Source organism: Rhinoderma darwinii, chromosome 6 (assembly GCF_050947455.1).
Source record: "Rhinoderma darwinii isolate aRhiDar2 chromosome 6, aRhiDar2.hap1, whole genome shotgun sequence".
Lineage (NCBI taxonomy): Eukaryota > Metazoa > Chordata > Amphibia > Anura > Rhinodermatidae > Rhinoderma > Rhinoderma darwinii.
The window spans coordinates 13,425,604-13,450,606 of record NC_134692.1 but is presented as its reverse complement, the minus strand read 5'-3'; the positions used below and the strand labels follow the sequence as shown (position 1 = coordinate 13,450,606).

General features: G+C 42.7%; 1 protein-coding gene across 2 annotated transcripts in view; it reads left to right on the top strand.

Annotated features, from left to right (window-relative positions):
- STK11IP (serine/threonine kinase 11 interacting protein) overlaps positions 1-23,153 on the top strand; it is a 38,028-nt gene extending 14,875 nt beyond the window's left edge. For both annotated transcript variants that reach the window (XM_075829188.1, XM_075829186.1), the window contains exons 15-25: positions 585-781; positions 1,481-1,591; positions 9,843-10,044; positions 10,487-10,828; positions 10,923-11,038; positions 11,136-11,233; positions 11,783-11,961; positions 12,223-12,307; positions 13,849-13,922; positions 16,958-17,271; positions 22,758-23,153. In XM_075829188.1, the coding sequence (XP_075685303.1) occupies positions 585-781; positions 1,481-1,591; positions 9,843-10,044; positions 10,487-10,828; positions 10,923-11,038; positions 11,136-11,233; positions 11,783-11,961; positions 12,223-12,307; positions 13,849-13,922; positions 16,958-17,271; positions 22,758-22,919 (1,880 nt within the window). In that variant the 3' untranslated portion in view covers positions 22,920-23,153. The remainder of the gene's footprint in view (positions 1-584; positions 782-1,480; positions 1,592-9,842; positions 10,045-10,486; positions 10,829-10,922; positions 11,039-11,135; positions 11,234-11,782; positions 11,962-12,222; positions 12,308-13,848; positions 13,923-16,957; positions 17,272-22,757) is intronic.
- Positions 23,154-25,003: the final 1,850 nt, after the last annotated feature.

The window sequence follows — 25,003 nt, the reverse complement described above, 5'->3', positions numbered from 1 at the left end:
AATAAATAAACTTTATTAAATGTAAATCCCAAAACATGAAATAATCTACATATCTGAAATCTTCACGACTGCAACAGCCTGCACAAAAAATATGTAATTAAAACGGCAGTGGCTTTTTTTTCTTTGCATTTTTATCATAATACAAATTAATATAAATGAAACACTAATGTAAATGTGCCAAAAAAAAATAATCCTACAAACGTACAATTTGTATCACAAAAAGCAAACCTCATGCGGCTATGTTGAAACAAAAATAAAGTTTTGAATGCAAAAGTTCCCACTGTAGACATTAATAGAATATTGATTGGATATACCATAAATGTCTGATCGCTGGGACCCAATCACTGGGGACCCCACTTATTGCGAGTATGGGGGATCCCACTTTGCTGTAAAGAAGTATTTATGGTCTCTATCCTTTAATGTAAATGGGAAATTAGCGGAATTCAACGTTGGTCCGTATTCTAGAAAACGAATAATCCAGCATTAAGCTCCTCCCATATGTGCCAGACTATTGGAATCTCAATTTGGCATTGATCAAAATGTCTCTAATCGTTCTTGTCTGATGTGATATTATTTTCCACCAGATGCCCTCTGCTCCCCTGTGACGGTGTGCCCCGTGGTGGACGGACAGCCACGTAACTCCGACTGGCCGTGGGTCTTCCTGCGCATTACACGACATTACCTCCTAGAGATCGATCTGCAGCGCGGACGAGTGCTAATAAAGAGAGAGCTGCGGAGCCTGCGAGACATCAAGACCGCAGTCACACAGTGGAACTGGAATGTGAGTGCACAGTGTCTGTCTGTTCCCTATAAAGGTGCTGATAATGGCTCCCACAAAGCCAGAAAAAAGGGAGCAACGTGGCCTTTTTATTTTTCCACCACTGTTTTTAGAATTTTTGTTTCATCTGCAGACTGGATATTCCTATGCAGCTCTATTAACGGGGTTGTGTACTTTCGCAAACACCTTTTCAAATAGGTTTACCGCACCTTCATTGTTTTCTTCCATAGGAAGAAAATCTGTCCTAGTCATGTGATCCTTACATTGGCGCATGACTCGTTACAAGACACAGCTCTGATAACTGTAACGAGCTGTGCACCTGTGTGAGCATCACATGACTAAGGTCAATTTTTATCCCGAATTAGACTTCCCATTCACTAATGGCAAGTAGAGATCTTGAAAACTGTGAGGAATTGACTCTCAAAGCCTATTAGAAAGCTGACCAAGCCAAAACCCCATGTTTATATTGGGAAGTCACGAAAGATCGCCAATCAATTGGTCAGCTGAGTGGTATATCCTGTATATGGCTTGCGGACAGCTGACCTTGGATTGTTCCCAGGAGAAGATCTCCCTGCAGTGCGGGGGGGCCCAAACTTTGAAAATTGTTTATCTGAAAGGTGGAATTAATGGCGGATGATAGATAGAGGTACAAAGCACCAGTGTTCTCCATATACTGAGGTATCGTGATCTGTTTTTATACAGGGGGAAGAACAAGAGCTGCCGTTACTGACGCTGAGCTTTAACTCCGTGTGTGAGGACAAGCAGTGTGTGACCTACGTGGTGCTGGACAATACAGTAGACATCTCTATAATGGTAAGAAGGGGGTCTCAGCCTCTGGAAGAAGGATATACACCGATAAGATACCAACCGAAAGGATACCAACACAGAGTAATGTTCAAAGGGATGTAAAGCAAAGTTGCTGAACTATATTAAATCCACTATGTTGAATCCTAGGTAGTGACCAAGATCTACTTGGTGCATCGATCAACAATTGACACAAGATAAACCCAAGAAAATATGATCGACTAGGCACAAAAAGTTTATAGAGAAATGTACAAAATTTTATTGAAATAAAAACATGAAACAATTAAAATCTGGAACAGGGAATGAGTCACTCAATAAAAAGACATCACAATCCATCAGAGACCGGATATGAATATCACGTAAGTATATAAACAGTATGCATATTTTAAAGCAGCAACAGAGAATGTGTATATTCTCATACAGAGCTGTGTTTCATGGAGCCAAAGTAAATGATGACAAAAAAGGTATCCAATGAAATCCAACAGAAATGTGCAATCCAGCATACCTATATAAGGGTATATTTTTGTTAAACCCTTCCTGTTCATCCAGGTAACTGTCACACCTATATACAATGTTGTCATATACCCTTATATAGGTATGCTGGATTGCACATTTCTGTTTGATTTCATTGGATACCTTTTTTGTCCTCATTTACTTTGGCTCCATGAAACACAGCTCTGTATGAGAATATACACATTCTCTGTTGCTGCTTTAAAATATGCATACTGTTTATATACTTACGTGATATTCATATCCGGTCTCTGATCAATTGTGATGTCTTTTTATTGAGTGACTCATTCCCTGTTCCAGATTTTAATGGTTTCATGTTTTTATTTCAATAAAATTTTGTACATTTCTCTCTAAACTTTTTGTGCCTAGTCGATCATATTTTCTTGGGTTTATCTCTGGAAGAAGGATCATAGTCTTCTTGGCTGACCACTAGCGGAACGATCTATATGCAGCTCCTATTCAGAATAATAGCCATGTACAACTGTATACAAATCGCCTCCTAGTGGCCGCAACAGACAGCCGAGTGGTGAGGACAGAGGAACAGTGCTCTGTACAAAGGAAACCGGATCAGAGCCTTATCAGGAATATCAGAGCATATTAGGAAAATGCTCTAAATAATTTCTGCTGTTTGCTATATAGTAGTTATATTCTTGTATATAGGGGCAGTATTATAGTAGTTATATTCTTGTATATAGGAGGCAGTATTATAGTAGTTATATTCTTGTATAATGGGGCAGTATTATAGTAGTTATATTCTTGTACATAGGGGGCAGTATTATAGTAGTTATATTCTTGTATAATGGGGCAGTATTATAGTAGTTATATTCTTGTATATAGGAGGCAGTATTATAGTAGTTATATTCTTGTATATAGGGGCAGTATTATAGTAGTTATATTCTTGTATATAGGAGGCAGTATTATAGTAGTTATATTCTTGTATATAGGAGGCAGTATTATAGTAGTTATATTCTTGTATATAGGGAGCAGTATGATAGTAGTTATATTCTTGTATATAGGGACAGTATTATAGTAGTTATATTCTTGTATATAGGGGCAGTATTATAGTAGTTATATTCTTGTACATAGGGGCAGTATGATAGTAGTTATATTCTTGTATATAGGGGCAGTATTATAGTAGTTATATTCTTGTATATAGGAGCAGTATTATAGTAATTATATTCTTGTATATAGGGGGCAGTATTATAGTAGTTATATTCTTGTATATAGGAGGCAGTATTATAGTAGTTATATTCTTGTATATAGTGGGCAGTATTATAGTAGTTATATTCTTGTATATAGGGGGCAGTGTTATAGTAGTTATATTCTTGTATATAGGGGCAGTATTATAGTAGTTATATTCTTGTATATAGGAGCAGTATTATAGTAGTTATATTCTTGTATATAGAAGCAGTATTATAGTAGTTATATTCTTGTATATAGGAGCAGTATTATAGTAGTTATATTCTTGTATTATAGTAGTTATATTCTTGTATATAGGAGCAGTATTATAGTAGTTATATTCTTGTATATAGGAGCAGTATTATAGTAGTTATATTCTTGTATATAGAAGCAGTATTATAGTAGTTATATTGTATATAGGAGCAGTATTATAGTAGTTATATTCTTGTATATAGGAGCAGTATTATAGTAGTTATATTCTTGTATATAGGGGGCAGTATTATAGTAGTTATATTTTTGCATATAGGGGCAGTAATATAGTAGTTATATTCTTGTATATAGGGGCAGTATTATAGTAGTTATATTCTTGTATATAAGAGGCAGTATTATAGTAGTTATATTCTTGTACATAGGGGGCAGTATTATAGTAGTTATATTCTTGTATTTAGGAGACCGTATTATAGTAGTTATATTCTTGTATATAAGAGGCAGTATTATAGTAGTTATATTCTTGTACATAGGGGGCAGTATTATAGTAGTTATATTCTTGTATATAGGGGGCAGTATTATAGTAGTTATATTCTTGTATATAGTGGGCAGTATTATAGTAGTTATATTCTTGTATATAGGGGGCAGTATTATAGTAGTTATATTCTTGCATACAGGAGGCAGTATTATAGTAGTTATATTCTTGTATATATGGGGCAGTATTATAGTAGTTATATTTTTGTATATAGGGGCAGTATTATAGTAGTTAATATCTTGTATATAGGGGGCAGTATTATAGTAGTTATATTCTTGTACATAGAGGGCAGTATTATAGTAGTTATATTCTTGTACATACGGGGCAGTATTATAGTAGTTATATTCTTGTATATACGGGGCAGTATTATAGTAGATATATTCTTGTATATAGGGAGCAGTATTATAGTAGTTATATGCTTGTACATAGGGGGCAGTATTATAGTAGTTATATTCTTGTATATAGGGGCAGTATTATAGTAGTTATATTCTTGTATATAGGGGGCAGTGTTATAGTAGTTATATTCTTGTATATAGGGGAAGTATTATAGTAGTTATATTCTTGTATATAGGGGAAGTATTATAGTAGTTATATTCTTGTATATAGGGGAAGTATTATAGTAGTTATATTCTTGTATATAGGGGGCAGTATTATAGTAGTTATATTCTTGTATATAGGGGCAGTATTATAGTAGTTATATTCTTGTATATAGGGGAAGTATTATAGTAGTTATATTCTTGTATATAGGGGAAGTATTATAGTAGTTATATTCTTGTATATAGGGGCAGTATTATAGTAGTTATATTCTTGTATATAGGGGAAGTATTATAGTAGTTATATTCTTGTATATAGGGGAAGTATTATAGTAGTTATATTCTTGTATATAGGAGCAGTATTATAGTAGTTATATTCTTGTATATAGGGGAAGTATTATAGTAGTTATATTCTTGTATATAGGGGGCAGTATTATAGTAGTTATATTCTTGTATATAGGGGCAGTATTATAGTAGTTATATTCTTGTATATAGGGGCAGTATTATAGTATTTATATTCTTGTATATAGGGGCAGTATTATAGTAGTTATATTCTTGTATATAGGGGCAGTATTATAGTAGTTATATTACTGTACATAGGTGCCACACCCGGACCACACATCGGCACTGGAACTTATGCAGTGTTCAGTGTTGGAAGCAGATGGCTCCTTACACTATGTAACCGCTGCGCTGTAGCTCTGCTCCGATTCAAGACAATAGGAGCAGAGTTACAGTACGGCCACTATACTGTGACCGGAGCCAGTTGCTCCTGGCACCAACCACTGCATAACCGGAGCTAGTCGGGACAGCTGATCGGTGGGGGGGTCCGGGTGTCGGACCCCCACCAATCATATACTGATGACCTATCCAGTGGATGATCTATCCATAGAACTGAATGGTAGTTATGGAAACAGCATAGCTCAGCGAGTTAGGCTGTTTCCGTAACTCCCGACCATCTAATCAGTAAGTGGCCGGGAGGCAGCGTGAGCCCAAAAAGCTAGAACGGTTTATGGGGACCCACGTCTATCTGACATTTATGACACATTCTGTGGATGTCATAAATGTCCCTCATGGAAAACCCCTTTAATTCTATATAGACTATAAAATGATTTTCAGAGCTGGAGATTTGCTTTAAATTCCAGTATTGTTGACTGACTCCTTATTTTTCTTGTCATTTTATATTTGCTTCACAGAACAAATCTCACGTCTTCTGTCTCCTCATGTGTGATGTGCAAGCAATGACATGTCCTACCAAGTCATCAGTCTAAGCTGAAGTTCAAAGCTGCACCTTTCCACCCACAGATCATTCTTGTCACTTGCTGACCAGTCTTAACACGAGTTCCTATCTGCAGAATTATCATTTTTAAATGCTATGTGCGCCTGTAAAAAAAAAATGTTTAATAAATAAAAATGTCTAGTGTGTGTTGTGCAACTTTCTACATTTTTATTAAAAATCATTAGTACTTTTTGAGATACAGCTGCTTTGTATCCTGTATATAGAGCAGCTGTATCTAGCGCTGAGACCTGAATCCGTCAGGTTAGCGGGACAAACTGGTTCAGTGTCAGCGGGTCGTATTGAGCTGTAACCGATCACATCTAAGTTCATAACTTAGAGGTGATCGATAACAGGTGGGTCCTGCCGTGTCGGAGACACAGGACCCGCTAACACTGAACCCGTCAGTCCCGCCGACATGACAGATACAGGATTCAGCGCTAGATACAGCTGCTCTATATAGAGGATGCAAAGCAGCTGTATCTGAAAAAGTATAATAAAATATTTAGAAAGTTGCCCCAAACACACTGATAGATATTTTTATTAGAAAAAAAGCTTTTAAAGGTGTACATAGCAATTTAACGATTGACCTTTTTAACTTTTGAAATTTAAGGATTCTCTTGAAAGTCTAAAGGTATGTTCACACAGCCTATTTTCGGCCGTTTTTCGGGCCGTAAATGGCTGAAAAATCGGAAGCGAACGCCTTCAAACATCTGCCCATTGATTTCAATGGAATAAATTGAGTTCTGTTTCGCAGCCGTTTTTTTACGCGGCCGTTTTGAAAAACGGCCGCGTAAAAAAACGGCTGCGAAAAAGAAGTGCAGGTCACTTTTTGGAGCAGTTTTTCATAGACTCTATTGAAAACCGCTCCAAAAACGGCCATAAAAAAACAGCTCCGTATTTTCAGACGTTTTTAGTCTAGCGTGTGAACATAGCCTTACAGTGCAGGCAACAACCATCTTTTATAATGATCCGCTCTATCTGTCCACACACATTTACTGAAAAAGCGGACCCCCTGTGTGTGGCTCCTGATTTAGATGAATAAACCAAGTAATACACCGCAGTGGATGACTGAGACCGTGGAAAACAGAATGTTCCAGCAAATCCACCTACCAAAGATCTGCAACTTTCTAACATATAATATACTTGGTGTTTCAATTCCTTTGTCAGTTTTCAAAATCTCTGCTTGCAGTCGGTGAATGGAAACATTTGTTTGCCTCTAGAGGCTACAAACCCATACAGATCTAAAACTACTTACTAATGAGGGTTTGGTACAATTGTATCCAGTCTAGACAATCTTCTGTGAACTTAAAGAGGCTCTGTCACCAGATTTTGCAACCCCTATCTGCTATTGCAGCAGATTGGCGCTGCAATGTAGATAAGAGTAACGTTTTTATTTTTAAAAAACGAGCATTTTTGGCCAAGTTATGACCATTTTTGTATTTATGCAAATGAGGCTTGCAAAAGTCCAACTGGGCGTGTTTACAGTAAAAGTACAACTGGGCGTGTATTATGTGCGTACATCGGGGCGTGTTTACTACTTTTACTAGCTGGGCGTTGTGTATAGAAGTGTCATCCACTTCTCTTCAGAACGCCCAGCTTCTGGCAGTGCAGACACAGCCGTGTTCTCGAGAGATCACGCTGTGTCGTCACTCACAAGTCCTGCATCGTGTCAGACGAGCGAGGACACATCGGCACCAGAGGCTACAGTTGATTCTGCAGCAGCATCAGCGTTTGCAGGTAAGTCGATGTAGCTACTTACCTGCAAACGCTGATGCTGCTGCAGAATCAACTGTAGCCTCTGGTGCCGATGTGGCCGACACGATGCAGGACCTGGGGCAGGAAGTGAGTGACGTCACAGCGTGATCTCTGGAGAACACGCTGTGTGTCTGCACTGCCAGAAGCTGGGTGGTAACGAACAGAAGTGGATGATGCTGATTCGTCAGAACGCCCAGCTAGTAAAAGTAGTAAACACGCCCCGATGTACGCACATAATACACGCCCAGTTGGACTTTTACTGTAAACACGCCCAGTTGTACTTTTGCCAGCCTCATTTGCATAAATACAAAAATGGTCATAACTTGGCCAAAAATGCTCATTTTTTAAAAATAAAAACGTTACTCTTATCTACATTGCAGCGCCGATTTGCTGCAATGGCAGATAGGGGATGCAAAATCTGGTGACAGAGCCTCTTTAAGTCTGGACTCTAGACTTAGGCTTTCTTTCACATCTGTGTTGGGACTCCTTTCATGGGTTCCGTAGAACCTTTCCGTCAGGGGAACCCATGAACGGAATCCAAACGGAAACTGTAGGTTTAGTCGTTTTGACGGAATCCATAGTGTAGTCGACTGCGCTACTCATTCCATAAAAACGACAGAACCCTTAAACAACGGTGACAAACGGAAACCATTTGCACCGGATTCGTCACTATTGAAATCAATGGTGATGCAACCTATGGTTTCTGTTTGTTCTAGTTTGGTTTCCGTTCATGGGTTCCCCTGACGGAAAGGTTCGACGGAACACCTGAACGGAGTCCCGACGCAGATGTGAACGAAGCCTAATATATTTTACCTGCTCTGATACATTGTTACAAACGATCAGGGCAGGAGAGAGATTTGTGCTGCTGATGTGTTTAGCTCACAGAGGATTGTTTACACTGGATACAACTGTATCAAACTCTCTATATTAAAGAGGCTCTGTCCCCACATTATTAGTGGCCTATCTTGTACATGATGTGATCGGCGCTGTAATGTAGATTACGGCAGTGTTTTTTATTTAGAAAAACGATCATTTTTGACGGAGTTATGATCTATTTTAGCTTTATGCTAATGAGTTTCTTAATGCCCACCTGGGCGTGTTTTACTTTTTTGCCAAGTGGGCGTTGTACAGAGGAGTGTATGACGCTGACCAATCAGTGACCAATCCGCGTCATACACTTCTCTCCATTCATTTACACAGCAGATAGCGATATAGCTAGATCACTATGTGCAGCCTCATACACACAAACTAACACTACTCAAGTGTCCTGACAGTGAATAGACATTACCTCCAGCCAGGATGTGATGTCTATTCGGAATCCTGGTACTACTGTAAAGTTTGTGGTTGATTTACAGCACAGCAGGCGTAGTCTCGCTGTAAATGACAGTTTACAGCATAATCTCGCGAGACTACGCCTGCTGTGCTTTAAATCAACCAAAAACGCTATAGAAGTGTCAGGATTCTGAATATACATCCCGTCCTGGCTGGAGGTAATGTCTATTCACTGTCAGGACACTTGAGTAACGTTAGTGTGTGAGTATTTGGCTGCATATAGTGTTCCAGTAAGATCACTATGTGCTGTGTAAATGAATGGAGAGAAGTGTATGACACTGATTGGTCAGCGTCATACACTTCACTCCACAACACCCACTTGGTCAAAAAGTAAAACACGCCCAGTTGGACATTAAGAAACTCATTAGCATAAAGCTAAAATAGGTCATAACTGCGTAAAAAATGATCGTTCTTCTAAATAAAAAAAACACTGCTGTAATCTACATTACAGCGCCGATCACATCATGTACAAGATAGGCCACTTATAATGTGGGGACAGAGCCTCTTTAAGTCTGTACGGGTGTTCAGTCACTTTCCGCGTCTGATTGGAAACTTGAATGTTTCCATTCACTGACCGCAAGCTGAGATCTTAAAAATGATGAGGAATTGAGACATTTAAAACGTTTCAGGACTATTCATAATAATAAAGCTTTATTTATATAAGCCAAAATATGCGAGCATGGAGTTTGGGCACATTGATGATTCAAAAAGTTACATTAGGATAAGTTGTGATATTACCGGCTTCCCATTACCTCTCCAGTTGCAGGCTCCATCTTTATGGTATATGCTGTGCTGTGATGCATTGTGGGAGATGTAGTGTCAGCGCCAGATGCTGTACAATACTTCCACATCTCCCACAATACAGTGCATCTCAGCTAAACTAATAGGGATTAGTAGCCTCAACAACTCATATCTCCTATTTTTGGAATTCAGACCCTTCTTAATATGCTGCGTCCAGTGCTGGAAGAGAACCTGAAGCTCACGGCTACTGACGGGCAAGGCCCTCCCAGGTTACAGTGTCTAAAGTGCAAAACTGAATTTCGCCAAGAAGAGGAGAGCGGGATCATACGAAGTCCAGACACCAAGCGTGCGACAGAAGGCGAGATGCTGAATGACCAGGCTGACACCAACACAGGTGACAACTGTTTATAAATGTCATGGTGGGAACCCCCTTTAATGGAGCACTTTATCCAGAAATAAACCAAGAATGTACGGCATCCCAAAAAAGGTTACAATTAATGGGTTTTATATCGATTTCAAATGCCCTAATAGCAATGAGATTGGAGGCTCTACTATTCCCGTAACTCCTAGTTTGGGGGGGCTTTAAAGAGACTGCTCTATATTTGTGGCGTCCCAGTTACCCTATTGCTGTACACAAAAAGTGTTCTGGTCTCATGGTCCCTGTCGGCCGATCAGCTGAGGGGGAAGCGCGGTTTAAAATTTTAGTAAGCAATTTCTTTATGCAATCATAATTTGGAAGTCGGGTTCAGTAGTCCCCACTATCTTACTCTTGTTAGGACAGACCTTACCTACCCAATTTATAATGTGGTGACTCTTTTTCCATGCTTGCTCTGTAGATAACGCTGGATGCCCATCCTGCGGCAGTTTCCATGTCGTCCTGGCACCGCTGCACCACAATGGAGACTCTAGTTCCCCTCATCCTGTTGAGCAACCACCAGATGGCGCTGCGAATGAGAGGCAAAAATCCTTTTATGTCGGGGAGGAGGAAGGCGACAGCTCAGAAACGGACAGCAACTGCATCGGGGCACAAGATAATGGCGACTGCAGAAATCTAAATGGCCGGATGACCCCTGAAGCTAGCCTGAATGGACTCACGGGCAGTTACAAGTACCGGACAGTAACCCCTCCTCCAAGACAGAACGGGGTACCCCTCCAAGACAACTGGCAAGTCAGTCCAAGTAAGTTATATGATAAGATAGAAGTGCACTCCAAGATGCTTCAATACCCCAATACCATGCTGAGTAATTCTAACCTCCCTGTGTGTCTCTATAGCCTCGGGTGGTCCACATCAGACGTTGGATTTCCGGGTAGTAGATCATCGGCTCAAGCTCTACATTGACATGGAAGTCTTGGGTGGAGAGATGGAGGAATACCAATGTTCCATGAAGGTGCATAACTATGTGGCTTTAAAGTGTTTCTCCACCTTTTCAGGTAAATCTTATGGCTTTGTAGCAGGGTCGTCCTTTATTGTCTTGTCTTCCTCAGGTTCCTGTGGTTCGTTTTGGGAAGCCGGAAGAGTTTTGGGCTCTCGTTGTGGTGTCCAATCAGAAAATCTATTTCCTTGAGATCACTGAAGAAAGCAGGTAAAGCAAACCCGAAGACCGTGTCCTGATAGATACAACTTGGACAAGTTTAGGAGAATATTGTGGCGATGCCCTTGACTTATAATAAAACAATGGGTCGGGTCTGCCATGGCAATGCCACTGTTTACCTGATCCCCCTAAACGGCCCTTCATTGGATGACGCTCTGTGCTATCTATAACTTCTGTTGGCACCCCCCACCCATATGCTATACTGGGTACAAATAACCCTGCCATACAGTACCTGTAAGCGCCCATATAACCGCCATACATTGGCCAAATAACTAGAAAAGTAACAGCGCCACGTAATGCCGCCATACAGTGCTCAAATCATACAGCGCCAAATAACCGTTCCATATATAAAGTAATCTAATAAATTATACAATTGCTATTTTAATTATTAAGATTGCTGGTGGTTGCAAACCTCGGCTGCCGGCCCCTTGTGGTTAACGCACCCTGTGTGATCACATTGATCGCTCACCCCATCACTGGCCCTGACCAATAAATGTACCTGAAAGATGGTGAAGCTGATACATACCTGTGCTTTTTCAGGGGCCCTCCCTGTGACTGGCTGCAGCTGGGAGATTCCCATGGCCTCACGTCCCTCACTCACCTACATGTGGGGCTCCAGCAGCAATGTTTATATCTGGGATTCGAATCTTCCGAAGCCGCCTACACGTTACTGACGCGAAACCGCCACTGCAGCACAGTCTTCAGCCAGCACATACTAGGTGAGCACTCCATCTGTAATCTAATCTTACTGATATCTTCCCCCATGGTTTAGGATCCTGATCACAGCGATGAGTTGATTGTCATCATGTCTCTCATAGTAATGGGTTACATATAGATATATACCGTATATGTATATAATCTATATATATAATGATTGAGAAAGGAAGGGTCTTCTTGTGATCTGCAGGATTTTGCTTCTGAGTCTTAGGTGATGTATTTGGAAATATGTGAAGTATAAACTCCAGATGCTTGAATTTCAGATACTCTGTTAGATCTGCCGCCACGTTATCGGAATTCCCTACAGTACAGTCCTAAGGAGGAGGTTACTCAGGATCATCGTCTTTGGTAAATATCCAGTTTTGGTGCTGGAGATTCATTATTACCAATTTATATTATCAGAATGACTGTTCGTAATGGCAAAATCTTATCAAATTAAATTCACATTTAAACTAACATAACCGTGCATGAAAGCTATAGATTCCGCTTCTGTCTGGAGCGACGCTCCTCTACAACTCCTAGAAAATCTTCTGCTCTTCAGCTAGACGACCAATGTGTTCACTATTCTGATGACAATGTGCATTATCCCTGTAATGTGGCATCACTGTGTGCATTCTACATTTACTGTGCGCTATTATTTTACTGTTACATCACTGTGCGCGTTATCCCTGTACTGTGGCATCATTTTATACATTATTCCTGTAATGTGACATCACTGTGTGCATTATTCTTTTACTGTAATGTCAATGTGTGCGTTATCCCTGTACTGTGAAATTACTGTGCGCGTTATCCCTGTACTGGGACATTACTGTGCGCGTTATCCCTGTACTTTGAAATTACTGTGCGCGTTCTCCCTGTACTGTGACATCACTTTGCGCGTTCTCCCTGTACTGTGACATTACTGTGCGCGTTATCTCTGTACTGTGACATCACTGTGCGCGTTCTCCCTGTACTGTGACATTACTGTGCGCGTTCTCCCTGTACTGTGACATCACTGTGCGCGTTCTCCCTGTACTGTGACATCACTGTGCGCGTTATCCCTGTACTGTGACATCACTGTGCGTGTTATCCCTGTACTGTGACATCACTGTGTGCATTATTCCTGTACTGTGACATCACTGTGCGCGTTATCCCTGTACTGTGACATTACTGTGCGCGTTATCCCTGTACTGTGACATTACTGTGCACGTTATCCCTGTACTGTGACATCACTGTGTGCATTATTCCTGTACTGTGACATCACTGTGCGCGTTCTCCCTGTACTGTGACATTACTGTGCGCGTTATCCCTGTACTGTGACATTACTGTGCGTGTTATCCCTGTACTGTGACATTACTGTGCGCGTTATCCCTGTACTGTGACATCGCTGTGCTCGTTAACCCTGTACTGTGACGTCACTGCTTTTTCCCTGTCATGTGGCATTACTGTGTGCATGATTCCGGTTCTGTGACATCACTGTGTGCATGATCCTTGTACTGTGACATTACCGTGTGCATCATCCCTGTGTTGTGACATCGCTGTGTGCATTATTCATGTGCTGTGACATCACTGTGTGCGTTATCCTATTTCTTAGGCTTAATGTCACATTTATTATAAAGGAGGCATGGAGCAGATCATAAGAAAAGTATGCATATCGTGTTGGTAAGATCAGGACTGTTTCTTATGTATAGCTGTGCCCACTGGCTTCCAGCATGAGGACATCTTTATAGATGCCCTAATTTCAAGATGCTTTTCATCATGTGGTTTCCCCTTTAAATTCATTGCAGTAATTGATCAATTAAAAACGAGCCAGAAGTCAGCAGGACGTGTGATGGAGATATTGTCTGTTTTTTGTTTTGCACCATGAGCACCTGTTGCACACCTAACGGTTTATCTCTCCTCTGCCGCAGGCACCTCCTACAGGAAAGCCTTGGAGCGGGCAGCCCCCCTGGGTATTGTTATGCGCTGGCATACTTCATACGAGGTAAGACGATTCTAGTCAAGGTCTGCAGCTGCGCTTTGTGGGATTTTATCGCTGTAATCCTGACTGTTATCTCATCCTCCCTCACCGAGGGCTCGACGTCCATAATCTATTGGCGATCAGCGCTGGCCTTCTGGCCGTGCAGCTCCCTTCACTTGTCCTCATATTGGTTCTTTTCCAGACATGTGTCCGTTATTAAATAAGAAGCCCTGAGATATTTTGTTACAATATTGTCCTTGACACGTCGGTCGGGATAATGGGTATAATTAGACTGTGTGCGCGCAGTGGCCTCATTATGTATTCTCTTTAGGGGGTTTCCAATCCGAAATATCCCCAAATTGACTCCAAACCTCCTTTTTTTTTTCTTTTTTTTTTTTTATAATATTGCTTTTAGTATGATGTTAAAATAAATTTTATTTATTTGTGTTGTACTTTTTACTTTTTTCTTACTTTTACTTCTATATGGGGCTGCCATTTTTTTTTCATCTCTGTATGTGTCGATTAACGACACATACAGAGATGGAATACGGCACACACAACCCCATAGAGAATGCGAACGGGAGCCGTTCCATTCACTGCAACGTACGCCGTCCGTGTGGGAACAGCGCATGCGCCGCTCCCACAGAGACCAAAACGAAGCTCGTTCGCAGAGCGAAATCCGGCTCCATTTTCATGCGGCTTCCGGCCATATGTTCAAGGAATAGGAGCTGCGGCGGAAGGAGCAGGTAAGTTATGTTTGTGTATGTGATGTGTGTATTATGTTCGTTTATGTTCGTGTGATACTGTCTGCTGAGCACTGTATCTAATCCTCCTACACTGTGCATTCGCTCAGAAAATGGCGGCACACAGTGTAGGAGGTTTGAAGATTCAACCCCCTCCTTCTCCTGGCACTAGTCAGAATAAGGGAGGGGGGGATTATGTGAGGACACTAGAGAGTGTCTACCCCAAATTTGCAGCATAAAGCAATGAGGTTGCTTTACCACATTGACCATGCTGCAATTTTGGGAACTGCTCCCTCTAGTGACCAGCACATGGAAATTTTATCAATTAGAATCAAATTAAAAAAAATTAAAACTATGTGTAATCACTCAAATAATTGTTTAACTAAAAAAAAAAATATATATATATTCTAGCGACACATTCCCTTTAATAAAGGTTATTCAGATATTCTGGATTATCAGATGGTGATGCAACAGTAAGAGAACTTTCAGGAAAAAAAAAGCCCAAATAAAATCTGCCTCTATATCTTTTCCATCAGAGGATTTCTTATTAATATTCTCCACTCCGTATTCCATGTTATAGAGCAGCAGCTCGGTGCTGGAAGCTGGAGCCGGATCATCAGAAAGATGACTGATTAAATGGGCACTAACTTTTTCAATAATTTATGCTAATCTAATAGTATATCTGATATAGCTCAATTTTGTATTTTACTTACTGTTAAAATTTAGTCACCTTCTCCATGTAAATTCTGTGTAAAGTTCCTGCTACTAGGTGTCTCCCTTCCCGTCACCTGCACTCCACCCACTTGTCAAGTAAAATCTGGCCTTCGTTATAGAGCTGAGACGGACTGCAGGAAGTGGGGGGGGGGGTGTATTTTCATATACAAGCCTTTGAAGAGGGGAGCTGGAGGAGGGAGCAGGGAGAGAGAGACACATACGCTGGTGCCCATAGAAGTCCTTGGAGAGAAGAGGGGGTAGTAGGCGGAGGGTGCTGAGCGAGGGAGACACAGACACGCTGTCAATATGCCAATAGAAGTCTATAGAGAGGGGAGCAGGAGCAGAAAGGTGAGATGTTGCTGCACATAAAAGTCAGAGGGGAGGGTGGAGCAGGAGGAGGGAGCACATGTAGAGAGACCGACACTCTGCCCATGGAAGCCTATGAAGCGTGGAGCAGGAGGAGGGAACAGGAGCAGAGAGAGATACAGATGTGTCTTTCCATAGAAGTCTGTGGAGAGGGAAGGGGGAAACAGGGCAGAGAGACCCAGACACACTGCTTATAAAAGTCTATGGAGAGGGAGAGCATGAGGACGAAGCAGAGCGAGAGATACAGATGCTGCTACCCATAGAAGTGTATGGAGAGGGATGGGGGAGCAAGGAAAGAGAGACACAGACACTACTGCCCATAGAAGTCTATTGAGAGGAGGGGAGAAGTCACACCAGTGCTGGATTCACAGCTACACTGCTCATTACTGCTGTATAATGTCATCCATGCTGCTGCTGTTTCTGAGGGTGTGCTACACAGAGATTGGGGAGCACTATGTTCTCTTCCCTAAGTGTGCTGCATATAGAAGACATGATAGCAGTTATGCTCTACCCACTAGCTCGGTGAAAACTGAAAATTAAAGAACGCACCTGCAGAGGAAATCTGCTTAAAAAAACAAAAACAAGAAGTCATATAATGGGCAGAAATAGTGTTATTCCTCATGTACACCTATAACTTATTCTGAAAAGTTAGTAACGCTTTAAAAGAACGTTACTGTATAAAACTTCACACATGTCCTCATAATGTGATGTCCCCTACTGTAAATTATACAAATATTAGAAGTTACCAAGAACTCTGAAGTGTCTTCCAATATTCTTTATAATATATTTATAGTAGGGGATATAATTATCCTTATGTTACATATCTCAGCTGCTGCATAACCTCCTTTTAAGCATAAGGGGAGGAGTTCTGTTCACCATTAATTGAGATGGAATTCCCTGAAGAAGAAGCTGTTTATAATGTTCTGCAGCAGCTGAGGTGTGTATGTAGTATGATCTGTATGAGCTGAGGTGGGTATTATGAGGTTCTGCAGCAGCTGACGTGTGTATGTAGTATGAGCTGGGTGGGTATTATGAGATTCTGCACCAGCTGAGGTGTGTATTACGAAGGAGACTAGCAGTATTACGAGGAAGAGATAAGCAGTGTCTATGTGGCGCCGCTCATCTCTGCTGTATGTACATTATTTACAGACATACCTGTCGTACATACGTTATTATACACACATGTATTTCATTCCTTTATATCCTGCCTTATTTCTCTATCATCCTTTGTTCCAGAGGACGTGGCCTCCAGTGCAGCTGATTCCTGCGTTAATTCCGATCACCCCCGGCAGAACAAGGCGTCTCCTGCAGCGCTGGCTCAGGGTGCGGGGGAGGCCGCCCCAGTGTCCCTGCTCCTCAACCAGACTCGCATGTATCTTCTAGAGGAGAATCACCAGTGGCTACATGTGACTCCATCTGCGGGAGAAGACGACGAGCAAGAGCACCCCACAAAAGTGACCATCAAAGAGAAGCAGGCGATCAGCAGCATCAGCTCGGTGCATCTATTCAGCTCTGCTCCCCTGCATCTGCGTATCCGGCTCTATAATGAGGTACGAGGCACCAAGCACCTGCTGTTTTCCTCTTGATGGATTTTCCTACCACTGCAAAAATAGTATTTAATGAAAGAAAGAAAAAAGCCTTTACCCTAAAATTTAACTCACCTGGAAATTATGTGTGCCGTAACAGATGCTGGGTCACCCAGCTTTCTACAGACACGGAAAGACGTACAAATCTACATTTTATATAGAATTACATTCCCTGCCCCTTCCTCTTTTACTTGAGTGTCAGTAGTTACTGTAGTTCCGGCATTCTATTCATAAAGCAGCAAGTTCAGGTGACTGCTGCAGCCAATCACAGGCTGTAGCGGCGGTCACGTGGGATGAAACATCATCCCAAGAGGCCAGCCTGGATGACGTCAGAGGGCCGGCCTCCTTGGATGACTCTTCATCCCACGTGACCACCTGGGATGAAACGTCAAAGTGCTGCAGTTTTTCGCAGTGGACAAAGTTTGGTGTGGTTTTTCACCCGGAATTCCCTATGACGCACAGGGCGGATACTCAGCCTTAGTGTCCATGGGGGGGGGTCCAAAAAATTTAATTAAAGTGGCAGAGCGCCTTATTTTACCATTGAGTCGTGTATTGCATAGTCTGTCGGTATGCACCTTGATGCTGGCAGAAGTTTGTTGTGTTCTGCTCCCTTCCTCCCGTGTAGATAATCTACATAATGAGTTGAGGCTCGACTCCTGATCCCTAAACTTGCTGATTGCTCAATTTATATATTTTATCTTGACAGCTGGACGGACATCTACAGATTAGGGAAGCTGTTCGCCTCCTTCCTGGCATGGAGCTCTCAGGCTCATTAAGGATAGATAGGAAATGAGGAGGAGGACGAGCGCAGATTACAGGTGTAGGGAGGTTCAGCCACTTGACCACTTCCCAATTAAAGCGTTACCAATTAGTCAGGATCTTGTGATCAGTTTCTTGCTGGGTGACGACCAATATGGATGATTCCACCCAGCTTTCTCAGTCTTCTGAATGACAAGTCCATCTATAAAGTGCCATAAACTGTAATCGTGCCATACATGACGGTGCCTAATAATACCATTTCTGACAAGACAGTCAAAGTTAGAGGAAACCCAATGAAGAGGACGTTATCGGCCGGTTGCACGTGGCTGTAGGGATGGAGTTACGAAGGATTTTAAATAACGGAGTTTTCAGGGCGATTGCCCAATTTGGCCATTCTGTAATTTGGGCCATGATAAATGTAATACCTTGTTTCAGTATGGTATGGTGAGAGAGGTTCGGTGGGGAATTTTGATACATATAACAGACTCATTTCCAGATGTAGCTGAGCTTTGTGTGTCTGAAATATTCGAGCTGAGTTTGACGCCCCCCAAAGAGCAGCTCTATGCAGGACCTGGCACATCCAGACGACCCGTTGTAATTATTCATTGAAATTAATCCTAAACGTTCACTTACCCCATCAATAACGGCAAATTTCCGGCGGTCCCAGATGAGGGGGAAGCGGGCGCTGGATGGGTTGTTCCATCAGAATACCCATTCTTTTTACCCTATATTGAAAGCCTGGAGGAGTCCCTGACTTGAGACCCCTCTATGTATTACATGGTCACCCATTCATTTGCAGGAAACGTGTGGCCGCCCGTAGTTGCCATCACCAGGGGTAATCTGACCCGCAGTGGCGATCTGATCACTAAGAGGAGGGGCTTATTTCTTGAAAGAAGTTATTGTGCTGATGGGATATTCCCCTTTAAGTCCCAGATCCAGCCCTTCTTTATCATTACTCGCGATCTATCCGTATGTATAAAATGCATTCACTTAAAGGGACATGCACTGGTCAAATCTGTTTAACAGCGGCGATTGTTACCCTGCCGGGGGGATATGAGCGGCTGCAGCTGTGAACATCAATTATGAAAATATTTAGATTTATGAGAGGTGATGACTGATCCCTCAGATGGTGAAATTCCTGAACGTGTCTGTCACTGTAGAGATACAGATGTTAAAGATAAGTCTGAGGGGGGGGGGGGGGGTTGTGGACAGAGAAGCTTAATATTGTATGGTTACCCTTTAAAACTCTGCATTGGACCATTCCTCTGTTATTCATCCGGAAAATGTATGAATAAATTGACATCTGGTCATTACCATTCCTAATGTCAATAGGGTCTGTCCCTACACAATCTGACTTCTGGGGTCTGAATGAAATTTGGGGCTCTGAGTTAATTTTGGCGCCGACTTTTTTTTAACTTTTGCATCATATAAGTCTGGAACTGGAGAAGTCACAGTTCCACACGTTAAGGAGGAGCGGTCACCTGGCCCAAAAACTGCAGCTGACCTCTCGGTTAGATTGCCGCCACACCACGGATTCTGCCGCGTGTTACTTTTCTCTAGCCCCCACCGTTCCTGAGATATCTGTGACTGATATGCAAATGAGGCCTTTGACTGTCAAGTGGGTGGTTAAAACTTCTCACTTGCCAAGGGGGAGTGAACCTTGACGCTCGTGTTGCTGTCCAATCAGAGCAGACAGCGTCAGAGTGACTAATGTACTTACTGTGGCCCGTGCTGTTCAACGTAGGCGCGCCGGAGTACATTAGCCGCTCTGACATTGTCCATTTCGGTTGGACGTGTCAAAGTGACAGTTTGTTCCTCCTTGGCAAGTAAGCGGTGTTAACCACCCATTTGACATTTAGGGTATGTGCACACACACTAATTACGTCCGTAATTGACGGACGTATTTCGGCCGCAAGTCCCGGACCGAACTCAGTGCAGGGAGCCGGGCTCCTAGCATCATAGTTATGTACGATGCTAGGAGTCCCTGCCTCTCCGTGGAACTACTGTCCCGTACTGTAATCATGTTTTCAGTACGGGACAGTAGTTCCACGGAGAGGCAGGGACTCCTAGCATCGTACATAAGTATGATGCTAGGAGCCCGGCTCCCTGCACTGTGTTCGGTCCGGGACTTGCGGCCGAAATACGTCCGTCAATTACGGACGTAATTAGTGTGTGTGCACATACCCTTAAAGTATTGATTTTCATATCGGGCGCCAAAACTATCGCGACCGATAACGCATAAATGTTGCCAGAGAAAAAAATGATCTTTGAGGCACCGGCAATCTAACGGAGATGTCTGATGCGTTTTTTAGGCAGGTCCTCTTTAAGATAATGTGTGTGGCTTAAGTCTAGTAGGACATTATAGGACCTGAAACCGTTTTATTTGAGGAACGTGCTGAGGGGCGTCTTCTGCGGACTGCGATGGTCCAGCTAGGGACCGCCATGATTAAACATTGAACATAAATCGCTTTTCTTTACACACGTAATGCTATTTCTCTGGTACTTGTGTATTGCTACTTTTTGGCCTTGTTTCTCTTTTGAAAAAAAGTATAATTGTTAGGCCTCATGCACACGACTGTTTTTGCCTCCAAAAATGCGGACGAATTGCAGACCCATTCATTTCTATGGGCCCATGCACACGATCGTGGTTTCCACGGTCCGTGCATTGGCCGGGAGCCAGGACCGCAAAAAAATAGGACATGTCATTTGCGGTCCGGGCCCACTGAAATCAACGTGTGCACGGTCCGTGATTTACGGGTGGCCCGCAGATGACGCTCCGCGGCTGCCTGTGTCATAATCACGGGCCGTGCACTCTACTACGGCCTTAGGTAGTTTTTGCGGACCCTTTCATTTCTATTGGCCACGGAAACCTTGCCGTATATTTTCAGATGTGTGTCCGTGCCGTAGAAACGATCCACAAAATATAGAACATGTCCTATTCCTGTCCGCAATCACGGACGGCTACGGATGTGGATCAGTATTTGCGGACGTAAAAACCCTTAGGCCCCATGCACACGACCGTGTTCGGTCTGTGATATACGGTCCGCATGTCCTGGCCCGAACACACTGCAGGGAGCCGGGCTCCTTATCTCTGACGCTAGGAGTCCCTGCCTCCCCGCGGGAATACTGTCCCGTGCTGAAAACATGATTACAGTGCGGGACAGCAGTTCCACGGATAGGCAGGGACTCCTAGCGTCATAGATAAGTGTAATGCTAGTAGCCCGGCTCCCTGCAGTGTGTTCGGGCCGGGACATGCGGACCGTATATCACGGACCGAACAGAGTCGTTTGCATGGGGCCTTACGGTTGTGTGCCTCACGCCTTAGGGGATCCCTGAGATAAGAATTTTTGTTCAATGGGTTCTCCAATGCTAAAAATTGTGGAAAACCCTGGTTTAGGGAATATTCTCTAAAAACAAAAATAGGAGAGTAAGATTGACAGGAACCTTCATTGAGAAGGGACATCAGGGAGATTTCTAAATTCGGCATATAAAGCAGTGCACAGAATTTTCACCCTAATGCTCCTTCTATATGTATAGAGAACCCCCCCCCCCCCCCCAAGTAACACCATTTGAATCGCAATAGTGCAATACCCCCTTTATGGCAAAATTAATACAGAGCCCTCAATTAATTTAGATCCCATACCAGATCACGCTTAAAGAGGATCTGTCACTAGTTTAGTAACGCCCAATCTCCTAGATACTATAATCACACCGATAATCGAAAACATTTATTATTTGATTAAGTTATCAGCTTTTTTTGAAATATGCAAATGAGGCTATACTAGACAAGTGGGAGGTAACCACAGCGATTCTCCTGAGGCGGAGCCTCCTCACAGCCTCTGACACTGTCCTATCAGCATGAAGCTGCTTCACACAGTGTGAGAGACTGAGGCTGGAGGGAGGGGGCGATCACTTCAAATAGCCATATCTCTGGCTGTGGACCCCTTAGAACAGTGGTTTTGGTAGCATATGAAAGAGGAAATTCTAATCTTTCATATGGCTCCAGGATCGCAGTGAAACAACCTGAGATATCACCAGTTGAATACAGTCGGGTATGGAAGCTGTATACTATATGATCACCCTGTGTTGCTGGGCAGGGAAGGGGTAGCTAATTGGATGGCGTCCTACAGAAAACATTACACCGCCCAGTGTGAAAAGAAAGTCACCTCCTATTTGTCAAGTATAGCCACATTAGCATATTTAGAAAAATGCTCATAACTTTGCAAATAATAAAAGTTTTTGAAAAAAAAAATCACACGTGATCAGCAGCGAAGCGCCTATTAGATTAGTTAGGAGATAGAGAATTAATAAACTGGCGACAGATCCTCTTTAAGACAGACCTCAGACCAGACCCCTTACTACAGACTCCAGATGAGGGTCCTCCTTAATACTAACCATAGACCAGACGTGCACATACTAACCTTCCCCCGTTCCTGCAGTCCTTTTCACTCCTGGGTGCTGATGACTGTGGCGCCGCCTGGATGTGTGGAGTACTACAGGAACAGGGAGAGGTGAGTATAATTTAAAGACACAGCGCCCGGGAGTGACATTCCGGGAGAGTTGGCAAGTGAGCTATATGTATGCATTAGTATAATATTGTGGCCCCAATAAGACGATAACTGATCTGTTTTAGTCCTTTACATAGGACTGGCTCTTTTTTGCTGACCTCTTTTTTTTTTTCCCCCTTACAGACACAACAGAAGGAGAGTGCTTGGCTTCTGTGGACGGAGGACCCAGCTATACCGAAGGAGATAATTGAGTGGCTCCGAGTCCCATGGGAAGCCGAGTATCACATACAGTTTAACGAGGTCACTCATGAAACACTGGAGTCGTATCTGCCGTGTACCAGATAGTGAATATATATGAGAATTACTACGGCACAGCAGGATTGTGTTCAGTAGACGAAACACACGGGGACAGGCTGGTAATCCTGGATCCTACAAAGGAGGACGCGACGACCGCGTCTAGGAAGGAGAAACGAAGATATTGCACTGTTGCTGATTTTGGTTTTTTTGTTGATGTTTTTGTTAATTGATAATTTTTTCTTGTTTTAATTAATATTGTAATAAAGTTTCTACCCCATTTTAGAGCTTCTCATATAGAGCAGAGTTTGTCATGTTTGCAACAGTGTCGTCGTCCACTCCCATTAAATTCAATAATGTGTATACAGTAAGCTCCCCCTAGTGGTGACTGCAGGTAGCCAGAATATGGCTGTGTGACATGAAGAAGGGGATTGGTCCACATATAACTCTGCAGGGACGTTTCTAATCATCAGTGCAGAGTCTGCAGCTGCAGGAGAGGAGAGCCGGCTGTCTGAGTCAGCCAGATGCCCCGTAGAGATGGTTTATTACTGTCGCTGCCGTTTTTCTGAGTATGACACTTAATAAGCGTTACAGTTCAGGAAGTGCCAATAGCACTTAAAGGGGTCGTCTCGTTAGAGACCACCCCCTGCAGAATGCAACTGACCGCTCCTGGTCTCACCCCTGACAAACAGCTGATTTTGTCTGGGGATTTTGTCTGTGGTGAGCGAGACATTTCACCTAGAGCGGGTGCTAATATGCCCCAGTTACGGGGAAATCAACAATTGAAATTTTTTTTTTTTTTAATTCAGACCGAAGGCCTCACGACCTTGTGGATGGAACGAGGTGTACACAAAATAAAGACAAAAAAAGAAAACCACAAAGAACGCCACCGGTAGCCCCGCCACAACAAAAGTATACATCCTTTAGATGAAAATGATCGAAACGAAAAGGGGGACACCAATAAAAAAATTTATTTTAGTGGCACTTTGTGTTTTTAGAATATACATAGAAAACATTTTAAAAATTCTTTTTTAAAATTTTTAACATGTGAGCAGCTCCTTAAAGGGGATTAGAAAAACATAGCAGCTTTCTTCCACAAACCGCGCCACACCTGTCCATGTTTTTTTTTTTTTTTGTTTGTTTTTTTTTTGTTTTTTTTTTGGTATTGCAGCTCAGCTCCGTTAAAGTAAATGGAGCTAAGCTGCAATACCACACACAGCCTGCGAACAGGCGTGGCACTGTTTTTGTAGAAAGCAGCCATGTTTTGCTAATCCTAGGACAACTCCTAACCACTGCAAGTTGGGCTGCCCAATACACAGACTAAAGCAGCAGGATTTTGGAAATAGTTTCTAAGGGTATGTTCACACGGCTTAGCAAAATACGTTTTTCACAGCGTATTTTATGGACGTTACCGGAGCTGTTTTTCAATGCAGTCAATGAAAACCTGCTCCAAAAACGTCCCAAGAAGTGACATGCACTTCTTTTTCGCGGGCGTCTTTTTAGTGCTGTCTATTGACAGCGACGCGTAAAATTACACCTCGTGGGAACAGCACATAGTAAGACCCATTGAAAGCAATGGGCAGATGTTTGTAGGCATAATGGAGCCGTTTTTTCAGGTGTAATTCGAGGCGTAAAACGACCGAATTACGTCTGAAACCACTGCGTGTGAACATGCCCTTAGACAACTGGCAGAGGCGTAACTTGAAGCTCCTGGGCCCCATTGCAAAATCTGTATCTAGGCTGGGCCCCAACCCACCATGTGTCGTCTGTTCTCATGAGGTATTGGGGCCCTGGGTACACACAGACACCGGGACCCAGGTTACCTCTGCACTCTATCGCCCCGCGACTAGGATTTATAAACATTGGTCCTCCGTTTCTCTTGAAACGTTGCTGTTCTACATTTGACCACTCGGGGCGCTGTTGCTTTGGTGTCTGGAGAATTTTATTCCTCGTTTGAGCTTTGTTATTAATGTGACGTTTCCCTTTAACCAGATGAACCTTCTCTGCCTGAAACAGGAGACTAATAGGACAAGCGTTTCCCTGGCGTGTGCCTGCAGCGGGATGTTGTCCTTATCCGGAGACCTGGCAGGACGCGCTGTTCTAGAAGAGGCCGTTTCCTGAATACCTTTTAACCT